Source organism: Bufo gargarizans, chromosome 2 (genome assembly GCF_014858855.1).
Source record: "Bufo gargarizans isolate SCDJY-AF-19 chromosome 2, ASM1485885v1, whole genome shotgun sequence".
NCBI classification, from domain to species: domain Eukaryota; kingdom Metazoa; phylum Chordata; class Amphibia; order Anura; family Bufonidae; genus Bufo; species Bufo gargarizans.
The window spans coordinates 552523104-552537168 of record NC_058081.1 but is presented as its reverse complement, the minus strand read 5'-3'; the positions used below and the strand labels follow the sequence as shown (position 1 = coordinate 552537168).

Genomic DNA, 14065 nt, shown 5'->3' with positions numbered 1-14065 from the left:
AAATCACTGACCAAATAACGGAAGTGTGAATAAGGCATAATTGTTTATCTTATTTGTGTGAGTGCAGAATCTCCAGTGTATCCTATAAGATGTAGCTTCACTCTCTTCTCGCTGCCTATAAGGGATAACAAGGAACCAGGGGAGATGGGCAGAAACTGCATGAAAGGAATGCTGTGTCAGGACAGAAGTGCCATATCACTGATCTATCACTGGCTGCTAGGAGATAGGACTCGTAGTGTAGACGCCAAAGCCAGGAGCTTCATGGGAACCATATCGGAGGGGAATAAAGAATCAAAATGTCAGACAGTGCGTTCAGAAAGTCTTTGAACCCTTTTACTTTTTACACATTGTTCTGCTGTAGCCTTGTGCTAAAAAAAACAAACAGGTTTCCCCCCATGAATCTGCGCTCAATTCCCCACAATGAGAAAGTGAAAACAGAATTTTAGAAATGTGGGGGGTTCAGTCAGCACAACCCTGTATGCAGGTGCACATTGCTATGGTGAAATGCAAAAACACAAATGCAATGGCACTCTGCAACCAGCACTCTGCCCTGCCACTATGCTGGATGTTGAATGAGGCATTAGTGTACATTTTGGCCAAAGCGTAATAAGCCACTCACCACATCAAGGTCGCCTCTGAGTGGTCCCTAACACTAGTTCCTACTTGTTATGGGCCATGACAGCCACACAAAGTCCAGGGAGTGCAGGTACAGCATGCACGCCAGACACACTCTGCTTTTAACCTGGTAGGTGCTATGAAAGCAGACTCAGTTTAAGGCCTCATGCACACGACCGTTGTGTGCATCCGTGGCCGTTTTCCGTTTTTTTTTTCGCGGACCCATTGACTTTCAATGGGTCCGTGGAAAAATCGTAAAATGCACCGTTTTGCAGCCGAGGCCGTGATCCGTGTATCCTGTCCGTCAAAAAAATATGACCTGTCCTATTTTTTTGACGGACAACGGTTCACGGACCCATTCAAGTCAATGGGTCCGTGAAAGAACACGGATGCACACAAGATTGGCATCCGTGTCCGTGATCCGTAGGTTGCTTTCATACAGACGGATCCGAAGATCCGTCTGCATAAAAGCTTTTTCAGATCTAAGTTTTCACTTCGTGAAAACTCATATCCGACAGTATATTCTAACACAGAGGCGTTCCCATGGTGATGGGGACGCTTCTAGTTAGAATACACTACAAACTTTGTACAAGACTGCCCCCCTGCTGCCTGGCAGCACCCGATCTCTTACAGGGGGATATGATAGCACAATTAACCCCGTCAGGTGTGGCACCTGAAGGGGTTAATTGTACTATCATATCCCCCTGTAAGAGATTAGGGCTGCCAGGCAGCAGGGGGCAGACCCCCCCCCCAGTTTGAATATCGTTGGTGGCACAGTGTGCGCCCCCCATAGGGCCCCCCCTTCCTCCCTCTATTGTTATAAATCGTTGGTGGCACAGTGTGCGCCCCCCATCGGCCCCCCTCCCTCTATAGCAGTAACAACATTGGTGGCAGTGTGCGGCCTCCCATTATCCCCCCCCCCCCCCCCCCCCCCCCCATCATTGGTGGCTGCGGAGTTCTGATCGGAGTCCCAGTTTAATCGCTGGGGCTCCGATCGGTAACCATGGCAACCAGGAAGCTACTGCAGCCCTGGTTGCCATGGTTACTTAGCAATAGTACAACAGTAGAAGATTCATACTTACCTGCTTGCTGCTGCGATGTCTGTGACCGGCCGGGAGCTCCTCCTACTGGTAAGTGACAGTTCTTTAGCAATGCGCCGCACAGACCTTTCACTTACCAGTAGGTGGAGCTCCCGGCCGGACACAGACATCGCAGCAGCAAGCAGGTAACTATGAGTCTTTTACTATTGTACTATTGCTAAGTAACCATGGCAACCAGGGCTGCAGTAGCTTCCTGGTTGCCATGGTTACCGATCGGAGCCCCACCAATGTTGTTACTGCTATAGAGGGAGGGGGGGCGCACACTGTGCCACCAACGATTTATAACACTAGAGGGAGGAAGGGGGGGCCCGATGGGGGGCGCACACTGTGCCACCAACGATTTATTACACTAGAGGGAGGACGGGGGGCCCGATGGGGGGCGCACACTGTGCCACCAACGATATTCAAACTGGGGAGGGGGGGGGGTCTGCCCCCTGCTGCCTGGCAGCCCTGATCTCTTACAGGGGGATATGATAGTACAATTAACCCCTTCAGGTGCGGCACCTGAGGAGTTAATTGTGCTGATCACGGCCCCCTGTAAGAGATCGGGTGCTGCCAGGCAGCAGGGGGCAGTCTTGTACAAAGTTTGTAGTGTATTCTAACTAGAAGCGTCCCCATAACCATGGGAACGCCTCTGTGTTAGAATATACTGTCGGATCTGAGTTTCACGAAGTAGCTCATATCCGACAGTATATTCTTAAATAGAGGCGTTCCCATGGTGATGGGGACGCTTCAAGTTAAAATATACCATCGGATTGGAGAAAACTCCAATCCGATGGTATAAAAGAACTCCAGGCTTTACATTGAAAGTCAATGGGGACGGATCCGTTTGAAATGGCACCATATTGTGTCAACATCAAACGGATCCGTCCCCAATGACTTGCATTGTAATTGAGGACGGATCCGTTTGGCTCCGCACGGCCAGGCGGACACCAAAACGACTTTTTTTTCATGTCCGTGGATCCTCCAAAAATCAAGGAAGACCCACGGATGAAAAAACGGTCACGAACCTACGGACCCCGTTTTTGCGGACCGTGAAAATAAACTGTCGTGTGCATGAGGCCTTATACTGACTTTAAAACCAGCCTCCAGGGCAGACTAACTGGTCAGGTGTGCATGACTGCATAGAGATCGCCACGCCTCCAATATATACTACAAAGAAGAAAATGTGGGGGGTTCAGTCAGCACAACCCTGTATGCAGGTGAAATGTTTACTAATTTATTGAAAGGGATAAACAAAAATTTCACGTGGATATACGGTATGTATTCTATGACACTTGAAATTTAGCTCTTGGTGCCTCCCATTTCTCTTGATCATCTCAGATGTTTCTACACCTTGATTGGAGTCCATCTGTGGTAAATTTAGTTGATTGGACATGATTTTCATATCGGAGCAAAAACCAAACCATGAGGAGGAAAGAACTGTCTTTAGCATCAGAGACAGGATTGTGTGGAGGCACAGATCTGCAAAAGGGTAAAAAAAAATCTGCTGCACTGAAAGTACCCAAGAGCACAGTGGCCTCCATAATTTTCAGGCTACTTTCACACTGGTGTTTTGGCTTTCCGTTTGCGAGATCCGTTCAGGACTCACAAGTGGTCCAAAACGGATCAGTTTGTATTCTGAATGGAAAAGGATCCGCTCAGAATGCATCAGTTCAGTCTCCATTCCGCTTTGGAGACGGACACTAAAACGCTGCTTGCAGCGTCTGATAAAACTGGGCCAAACGGATCCGTTCTGACACACAATGTAAGTCAGTGGGGATGGATCCGTTTTCACTGGCACAATAGAAAATGGATCCATCTCCCATTGATTGTCAATGGTGTTCAAGACTGATCTGTCTTGGCTATGTTACAGATAATACAAACGGATCCGTTCTGAACGGATGCAGACAGTTGTATTATCTGAACAGATCCGTCCATGATGTATCCGCACAAAACGCGAGTGTGAAAGTAGCCATATCGAAGGCGTTTAAGGCTACCAGGACTCTTACTAGAGCTGACTGACCCACCAAACGAGGTGAGAACTCCACCTATTTGGGCTTTATAGCAGAGTGGTCAGAAACAAGCCTCTGCTCAGAACATGAAAATTTGCAAAAAGAAAAGCACCTAAAATGAAAACCAAGATTCTCTGGTCTGATGAAACAATTAAACTTTTTGGCCTCAGTTTTAAGCATCATGTTTGGAGGAAATCAAGCGCTACCCAATACCATCCCTATAGTGAAGCATGGTGGTGATACCATCATGCTGTACGGCTGTTATTCAGGCTCTGGGACAAGGAGACTGGTCAGAGTTGAGGAAAATGTGAATGAAGCAAAGTACAGATACAATTGTAATGAAAACCTGATCCAGTGTGCTCTAGTCTAGACCACAGACTGGGCTGAAGGTTTACCTTCCAACGAGACCATGACCCCACGCACACAGCCAAGACAACACAGGAGTGGCCAAGGGACAACTCTGTAAATGTTCTTGAGAGACCTGAAAATGGCTGTTCACCAATGGTGTCTATCAACCTGACAGAGCTTGAGAGGATCTGCAGAGAAGAATGGCAAAAAAAATCCAGGGGTGCAAACCTTGTGGCATTATAACCAAGAAGAGCTGTAATTGGTGCCATGGGTGCTTCAACAAAAGCCTGAGTAAAGGGTCTGAATACTTATGTCAATGCAAGATTAAGGCTAGGTCTACACGACGACGTTTGTCGCGCAACATTTTGTTGCACTAATGTCGTGCGACAATTTTTATAATGGCAGTCTATGGTGTCACACTGCAACATGCGACATGCTGCGACTGCAACGCAACAGTCGCAAAAAAATCCATTCGAGATCGATTTTTCTGCGACTGTGGCGTCGCAGTATGTTGCAGTGCGACACCATAGCCATTATAAAAATTGTCTCGCGACATTAGTGCAACAAAATGTCGCGCGACAAATGTCGTCATGTAGACCTAGCCTTAATAAATAAGCAGGGCTTTCTAACTTTCTATTTCACTTTCTTAGGCCTCTTGCACACGACCATATGTATTTTGTGGTCCGCAAACGGAACGGAATAGCTGGCCCCTAATAGAACAGTACTATCCTTGTCCGTAATGCAGATAATAATAGGACGTTCAATTTTTTTGTGGAACGGACATACGGAATGCAAACTGAGTAAACTTTGCGTTTTGCGGACCCATTGAAGTGAATGGTTCTGCTTACGGTCCGCAAAAAAAACTGTTACGGAAAGAAAATACGTTTGTGTGTAAGAGGCCTTATTATGGGGTATTGAGTGCAGAATGATGGGGAAAAATTTGAACTTTTTATGTGTTGGCTTTGTGCTTAAATAAAAAAGGGTCTGAAGACTTTCCAAGTGCTGTGTAACACATCTAAAACAAGTATACACAAGGAATACAGAAGAGCCTCTGCATTGTGCTCAAATAAAAGCTTATACTGCAATATATAGACAAAAGAAAATTGCTGAAGCGCATCTTTAAAGCGACCCACCGGTTTAAGGGGGTGGGGGGGGGGGGAAATCGCCTTCTTTTCACTCTCCTTTTCTGTAGATTCTTGGGTTCCTCTTCTGTCATCCAAGATGGTTGCACTGCTTCCCAGACTACTTGACACACATTGTGCATCAGTAGTCCAAGACACTTCCTGCTTTTCCAGTCCTGGTCTTGGACTGGTCAGCAAGAAATGTTCTGTGCTACCAGATGCGCCAGATAGTTTGAGTAGCGGTGTGGCCAACTGGATGGCAGAAGAAGAGCATGGAAATTGATGGATCTACAGCTGACAAGATGAAAAGGAGGGCACCAGGTACGTGTGTTCTGTATGGTCTCTAGTTAATGTGATTATTATTTTTTCCTTGAACTGGAGGGTCGCTTGAAAGAAAGAAAGGCTTGTGGGAGAGGTTGTTTAGAGATTAGGCATAGTCTTTAATGTACAAATCTAATTTACAAAATCTTACAAGTAAATGATAAATGAATTTACAGTAATAAATCAAGGCCCATGAATGTCATATTTTGGTCCCATTAGTAGAAAGCTGGTTATTTAAATGCACCATAGAGTGCTTACACCATTGTAAACAGAACAGTAGCTTGTGGGTGAAAAGGTGGCTTGCTAACCATTATTCTTGGCAGAAAAATCTTCTTGTCCAAAGATCGGATATCCTGTCATAACCTCTTCTAAGATAGGTGGAAAGGATTGTTTCTTCAGATTTTCCTTTGCTGTTCATGCAATGTTCTTGCCTTCTGGTCATCAGAAGCACCTGTTATGCCCCCCCATACATTCTTGAGTTCTGGTCCTAGTCTTCTCAGTGTGCCATTAAACTGGACCAACGTTGGCTGCCTTTAGAAGGGCACTAATTGTTAGTGTCCACTTACCAGGATCTACAGATCTTTTCTGCTCCAGGCTCAATTGCTGCTTGTGATACTGGGGCTAAAGGCGCAGGTTTTTCTGAGGCACTAGTGCAGCCAATATACTGACTTTGTGATTTGCCATGGAAGCCCTGTGGATTAGTCTCTAGTTATCTACATATTCATAGGTCATTCATTGCAAAAATGCGCATGTTCTAGTAAAGTAGATTAAAGAATGAGGTCATTGCTCAAAATTGTTCTCCGCATGCTGGAAATGTTGAACCCCGTACAACGTCTGGAACCCAAGTATTTCAGGTGTTCAAAGAACTTTTTCCAGATACCACATTGCAACATGTGATAAGAACCTCACTTTATCTGTGAATGTGCTCCTGAGATGTCTTCTTAATGCCCATGAGAGATTTCCAAACAATGACTAGGCAAATCCTGAGGTGGAACTAAGTCAGTTGTTTTGGTGAATCCTCTCTCCATCCATAAGCTTTCTTGCCAAATTTGTAAGTCAACCTTCCATCCACACGCTCCAGGATCCCTGACTTGTAGTAGTGTCTAGAACAGAGCACACATGAATTGTAAGTATTTGTTACAAGTAGTCTCATAGCTTGAGTTCTATAATTGTCTTTTGTGCATTTCTTCCTAAAATCAAAAAAGTCAATATCATACAAGCTTGTGTGATTAAGGCTGGTTTACCTGGTTTCGTTTTGTCTTCCCCTCTCCCAATAACATGAACTAAGACCTTGTTTTGGTTAAGTGGAGTTCACACTTCAGTTATTTGGTCAGTTATTGTGAGCAAAAACTAGGCGCTGGTCAAAATCACAGAACAGGTGCAGATCTTTCCATCATACCTCATCTCTGAGTAGGCTTGACTATGAGTTTTTGGCTCACAATAACTGATCAAATAACTGAAGCGTAAACTCCGCCTTAAAGAGCATCTGTCAGCAGACTTGTACCTATGAAACTGGCTGATGTGTTGAATGTGCGCTTGGCAGCTGAAGGCATTTATGCAACTGCTGCGGCCTCTCCACTTTGATAGACAGGACCAGATGTGATGATGTTTACACTGCCTGGCCCTGTCAATCACGGTGCAGGGGGTGCGGCAGTTGCAGAGAGAGCTGAGCCTCTAGGTGTAATGGCAACACGCCCGTTGCTCCTAGAGGCTCATTTGCATATATTAAAACTTCATTTTTCTCTGCAATGCAGGCACATATGAACATGGGCCCAACAAGGTTGCATTTAGCTGCCAAGCACACATGCAGCAGGTCATCCAGTTTCATAGGTACAAAGATGCGTGCAGGTGCCCTTTTAGGTGCACCTACACATTTAATGAATGTCAGCTGAACCTGCAGGTTTTGTCAGGACCAGCCAACTAATTTTACCCCTTCAACCCTGGGCCTGTTTTCACCTTTCTGCCCAGGCCATTTTTTGCAAGTCTGACATGTGTCACTTTATGTGGTGATAACTTTAAAACACTTTTACTTATACAGGCCATTCTGAGATTGTTTTCTCGTCACATATTGTTCTTCATGACAGTGGTAAAAATGAGTTAAAAAAAACACATTTTTATTCATAAAAAATACCAAATTTACCAAAATGTGGGAAAAATTTCCAAATTTCAATTTCTCTACTTTTATAATAGAAACCACCAGTGGCGTAGCTATAGGGGTCGCAACGGTCGCAATTGCGACGGGGCCCCCCAGGAGAGACTGAGTGAAGCCCTGGCCCCTGATTTGCAGTCGCAGAGTACAGACTGCACAGTACTTGCCAGCGGCTAACTTCACAGGGGGGGGGGGGGGGCGGAGGCAGAGCCGTGCGTGCAGGCGCAGGCGCAGGCTCAGCCAGGAGAGGGAGTGGTCCCGTCTGGAAGTACTGGCCAGAAGTGGAGCGGGCCGCCCGAGTGAGTGAGGTGAGGGCGGCCGTGGCGACGTGACTGGAGCGGCGGAGGAGAAGCTGCGTGCCGCCTGAGGGAGTGAGGTGAGGGCGGCCGTGGCGACGTGACTAGCAGAGACTCGGAGACGGTCTCTGCTCTGGCTGCTTGCTAGTAGCTAGAGTACACTAGCATCACATAGGATAGCAGTAGTGGGTCCTCTTACTAGCACCGTTCTAGCCACATGTGCAGCTGCAAATGAGCTCTGCAAGAAAGAGGACCCACTACTGCTATCCTACAAGTACTGGTAGATGTCACAGCAGAGTCCTAAAAATCATGTGATGGTCTATGGCCCATAGACCATCACATTCATAGCACAAGCGGCAGCTATATCATCATCATCACTGCTTCATCATGTGCCAGCAGGGTTATTAACATCGCCGCCAAGCCCGCCATTATTGCTCACACAGGGCTGGTCAGCACTGGAAATATGGGATTGCAAGTGCAACACCTATGGGAGCAGTGACTCTCACCATATTGCAGTGAGTGACTAATGATATAGCTGCCGCTTGTGCTGGAATCAGTCACTCACGGCAATATGGTGACAGTCACTGCTCCCATAGGTGTTGCACTTGCAATCCCATATTTCCAGTGCTGACCAGCCCTGTGTGAGCAATAATGGCGGGCTTGGCGGCGATGTTAATAGCCCTGCTGGCATATGATGAAGCAAACTGAAAGGATAAGTGAAGGAAAATTAAGAACTATGTACCTCCCATGCTGCAGAATGACACATATAGGCCGAATGCACACGGCCGTGTTCCACGGCTGTGAACGGTTCGTGGTATCCTGGCCTGGATTCCTGCTGACAGCAGGAGCGCACGGCGTCATTGGTTGCTATGACGCTGTGCGCTTCATGCCGCCGCTGCACTACAGTAATACACTCGTATAGATCATACGAGTGTATTACTGTAGTACAGTGGCGGCATGAAGCGCACGGCGTCAGTGCGCTCCTGCTGTCAGCAGGAATCCAGGTCGGGATACCACGGACCGTTCACGGCCGTGTGCATTCGGCCATAGACTGATTCCAGCACAAGCAGCAGCTATATCATCATCAATGTGGGCGTGCAGGGGTCTGGTGGTGTTAGGAAATGGTATTGAAGGTAAGGGGGGGGGGGGGGGGGCAAACTGAATTCTTGCACCAGGGCCAATGAGCCTATAGCTACGCCCCTGGAAACCACCCAAAAATTACCCCATTTTAGAAACTACACCCCTCAAGGTATACAAAACTGATTTTACAAACTTTCTTAACCCTTTAGGTGTTCCACAAGAATTGATGGAAAATGGAGATGAAATTTCAGAATTTCACTTTTTGGCAGATTTTACATTTTAATCCATTTTAATCCAAGGGTTAACAGCCAAATAAAACTCAATATTTATTACCCTGATTCTGCGATTTACAGAAACACCCCACATGTAATCGTAAGGAACGCCATATGGTTTTTGGAAGGCAAATTTAGCTAAACTGGTTTTTAGATGCCATGTCCCATTTGAAGCCCCCCCTGATGCACACAGTAGAAAGTAGAAACTCAAAAAAGTGACGACAACTTGGAAACTACGGGATAAGGTGCCAGTTTTATTGGTAGTATATTGGGGTACATATGATTTTTTTATTGCTCTATATTACGTTTTTTTTTGAGGCAAGGTAACAAAAAAATGGATGTTTTGGCTCCGTTTTATTTTTACAGCTTTTAACCGAGGGATTAGGTCATGTGACTTTTTTTTTTATAGAACAGATCGTTACGCACGTGGAAATACCTAATATGTATACTTTTTTTTTTTTTTTCCACTTTAGCACAATAATAGCAATTTTGAAGCCAAAAATTATCATATTTTAGTGTCTCAGTCTGAGAGCCATAGCTTTTTTATTTTTTGACCGATTCTCTCAGGTAGGGTCTCATTTTTTGTGGGATAAGGTGATGGTCTGATTGGTACTATTTTGGAGGGCATACACCTTTTTGATTACTTGATGTTGCAATTTGTGTGATGTAATGTGACAAAAATAGCTTTTTTTTTTTACACTTTTTTTTTTACGGTGTTCACCTGAGTTGTTTGGTCATGTGATATTTTTATAGAGCTGTTTGTTATGGACGTGGCGATACCCAATATGTATACTTTTTTTTATTTTTTCACTTTAGCACAATAATAGCAGTTTTGACACACAAAAAATGATGTTTTAGTGTCTCTGTTCTGAGAGCTATATTTTTTTTTATTTTTTGGGCGATTGTCTTAGGTCGGGGCTCATTTTTTGCGGGATGCGGTGACAGTTTTATTGATACCATTTTGGGGGGCATACGCCTTTTTGATCGCTGGGTGTTGCACTTTTTGTGATGCAAGGTGACAAAAATGGCTTTTTTTTACACTGTTTTTATTTATTTTTTATGGTGTTTATCAGACAGGGTGGATCATGTGATATATTTATAGAGCCGGTCATTACGGACGCGGCAAGCAAAATATGTGTGGGTTTTGTTTTGTTTTTTTCATTATAAAATAAGGGGAGGGGGGCCTTTTTTTTTTCTTTTTTACTTTACTTTATTAATTTTATATTTTTTTACTTTATTTATGACATTCACTTTTGGGGGCCTGATCCCCTCTGCAATGCATTACAATACATCTGTATTGTAATGCATTGCCTGTTAGTGTATGACACTGAGTCATACACTAAGGCCTCGTTCACACTTCAGTGTTTGGTCAGTGATTTCCATCAGTGATTTGTGAGCCAAAACCAGGTGCAGCTCTAAACATAGAACAGGAGCAGATCTTTCTCTTATACCTCATGTCTATGGAGGCTCCACTTCTGGTTTTGGCTCACAAATCACTGATGGAAATCACTGACCAAACACTGAAGTGTGAACGAGGCCTAACAGGTTGCCTAGGAGACCCAGCCTGAGGCAGGATCTCCTCGGCTCCCGTAGAAGGCAGTTCCCGATGCAGTGCAAGGCATCAAGCTGCCTTGTGTCTCATCGGGTCCCCGCCCCAGCAGCGCGGGGACTCGATTCGATCGTTCACCCGACACAAACCTCTTCTATGTCGCAGTCAGCGTGGACCACGCCTAGAAGGGGTTAATCCGCCGGCATCAGCTTTTACAGCGATGCCGGCGGATACAGCAGGTGCCCGCGCGATCACTATGACGTACTATTACGTCAAATTGCGCGAACTCAGTGGTTCCCATGACGTAACAGTACGTCAAAGGTCGGGAAGGGATTAATGTACTGTATATGTAAACACCTCTCCACATTGAGCATATATATACACACTCAACCAAAGGGGGAAGAACAGCATTCAGCCAATATCTGCATGTCCACCTTTAGGATCCCAACTGTGAAACCACCTAATGACCACAATTTTATAATGTCTTGATATGCCATGGAAGTGAAAAAATGTCTTGAAATTGTGACATGTCCAAAAAAGATGTATGTCCATTAGGTTTTCTATGGTTGAACTTGATGGGTCTATGTATTCTTTCAACCTTACTGTTATATAGGAACATCTCCATGCCAAGATGGAGGAGAACTTCTTGTATGTGTCATGCAGACATCTAGATTTACAATAGGGTCACTTACGTAGCCTCTAGTGTTGAGCGAACATGCTCGGCCGAACAGCAGTTCGGCTCGAGCATCGCTATGCTCGGCACATCGCAGTGTTCGGCCAAATACTGTGTATGCTTGAGCACAATGAAAATCAATGGGAGACCCAAGCATTAAACCGGGCACCCCCTGCTCTGAAGAAGAGAGGGTGTCTGGTTTACCCAAAAAGGTTAGAAATTGATGGAAACACCACCAAAATGGTTTGGAAACAGCATGGGGAGGACATCTGGATGCATCTTGGACTCCTATTACCTATGACATACAATAGACAACCACACAAAGGTTATTTGCCAAAAGCTGCGTATGTGCAAGCCAACAATCTATCCATGAGACAGATACAGCCAGCATACCTTACAATGGCAGCCTTGTGCATTATGAGACATTCAAAACCAGCTCTCATCTGACTGAGAGCCAGTAAGTCTGGCACCCTCTCCTCTTCAGAGCAGGGGTGCCTGGTTTAATGCTCGGGTTCTGCCATTGACCTCCAGTGTGCTCGGTAGAGCACCCGAGCATCCCGATGTGTTCGGCCAAAGCACCCGAGCACTTTGGTGCTCGATCAACGCTAGTAGCCCCTAAATAATTGGTAGGCAAACATAGACAATCCCAGTATGTCTCGGCCAATGGTTTTAAGTGCAAACCAGGTCTTATGTTGTATGTAACCTAGGAAATGATCAAGAACTTGGGAGGAAAATCCACTTTTAATCCGGAATTTGTTACAGTGCTGAGGGTAATGGAAATAAACTCGCATATCACTGGGATAATAGATTGACCACAAATCTGTTTACATGCCCTATGGTTTCAGGGTGTGGATCTGTTCCTTTTGACTGAGCAGAGCTACTAAACTTATGATCAAACTTGGCCTATTGTGAAACACCTAAGAATGTTATTGTTATATTACTGTGATGAGCCTTACCGGCTGTAAGAAATTGTACTTTTCCTGATAGACTTTCTTGTCAACAATGTTGGCGTATGTGGGACACTGGTGCCCCTGTAAGGTCACTGCTAGATGTCAACCTTTGATGGATGGAGCCCCAAGCAGTATCATGGATGGATCAGAGAAGAAACAGAAAATGTGTGGACACTGAAGAATCTTTTCTCAACTTTAGCCTCACTGGTACATAATGAAGGTCAAAAAATTTAAGAGATTGGTGCCTTTGAACAGCCCCCTGTTAGTTAAAAGGTATACCTGATTACATGACAAACACATGTTCCATTGCTGCGCCCCTGGGTGATCAGCGAAGATCTATGAGCTCTCGTATCTGGCTAATTAATAGTTGATGGTTCTGGAGGAGGAAGGTCCCTGTCAACTCAAAATTCCTAAAACCGAGTATTTGATGACCTGTCAACCCCTTAAAAAAAAACTGTGATACATGCGGTGAAAATGTTTAACATTTTACATATCTTGAATTTTTTAACCCTATGCTATAAACTTAGAATTCCTAAGGAGCTTGGCTTAAAGGGGTGTCTGCTTTAGATCACCCATTTTCAAATTCTTTATTAGTGAATTCTGACTTGAGGGGAATGGTGTATGCGCTATTTAGGACCCTCATCTATTAGGCTTCACGCACATGAATGGGACCGCATTTCAGTCTTCAAACAATAGATCCGCAAAATAAGGATACCTTCTGCATGTATTCTATATTTTTCTCACATCATTGCAGACAAGAATAAGACATTTAATATATAAAGCTGAGTGTATGTGTATGTTTGTCCGCTAAAGGAATCCGCATCGTCGCATTTACAATCCCGAAATTTGACACACAGGTACATCAGGTGTCCGGGAATGTTTTAGACCTAGCTCTCTAGCACGTACCGTTCCTGAGATATTCCCAAAAAATGCAAATATGGCACATCACATGACTTACATTACCCAATAGAAGTCTGCAGGTCTTTCTCTTCATATCCCAACTGCCATACACAAGGTTACATGTCCCTTATCAGCCAATAGAAGCTTGCAGGTCCCCACATACACACAGTTTTACAGCAGGTTTCCATAACAACCCAGCCCCGATTTGGTTAGGCCACGCCCCCTCCCACTCCACAGCCGACGGGAATTAAAAAAAATGAAGGTAAAAATCTACTTCTGCAGGGGTGGGAGGGACGGTGGAGGTCACTGTTAAGGGAGTGGGGTAATGTGACAGTCACTGTTAAAGGGGCAGTCGATGTGGAAGTCTCTGTTAAGGGGGCCGGGAATGGTGGAGGTCACTGTTAGGCCCCTTTCACAGCGTGACGGATTAGGTCCGGGTGCGTTCAGTGAAACTCGCACTATTTTGCAAGCAAGTTCAGTCAGTTTTGTCTGCGATTGCGTTCAGTTGTTCAGTTTTTTCCGTGCAGGTGCAATGCGTTTTGATGCGTTTTTCACGTGCGTGATAAAAAACTGAAGGTTTACAAACAACATCTCTTAGCAACTATCAGTGAAAAAACGCATCGCACCCGCAATTACCCCTTAATTTCACAGTTTTGTTCCCTGTACTGCCTATTTTTACCTGTGCTTAAAATAGACG

At 45.0% G+C, this 14065-nt stretch overlaps 1 protein-coding gene across 1 annotated transcript in view; it reads right to left on the bottom strand.

The window, feature by feature from the left end:
* Nucleotides 1-5597: 5597 nt before the first annotated feature.
* The window catches only part of LOC122928586 (ETS-related transcription factor Elf-5-like), a 36225-nt gene continuing 27757 nt past the window's right edge, over nt 5598-14065 (bottom strand). The window contains exon 6 of the mRNA XM_044281567.1: nt 5598-6602. Within this exon, the coding sequence (XP_044137502.1) occupies nt 6494-6602 (109 nt within the window). The 3' untranslated portion in view covers nt 5598-6493. The remainder of the gene's footprint in view (nt 6603-14065) is intronic.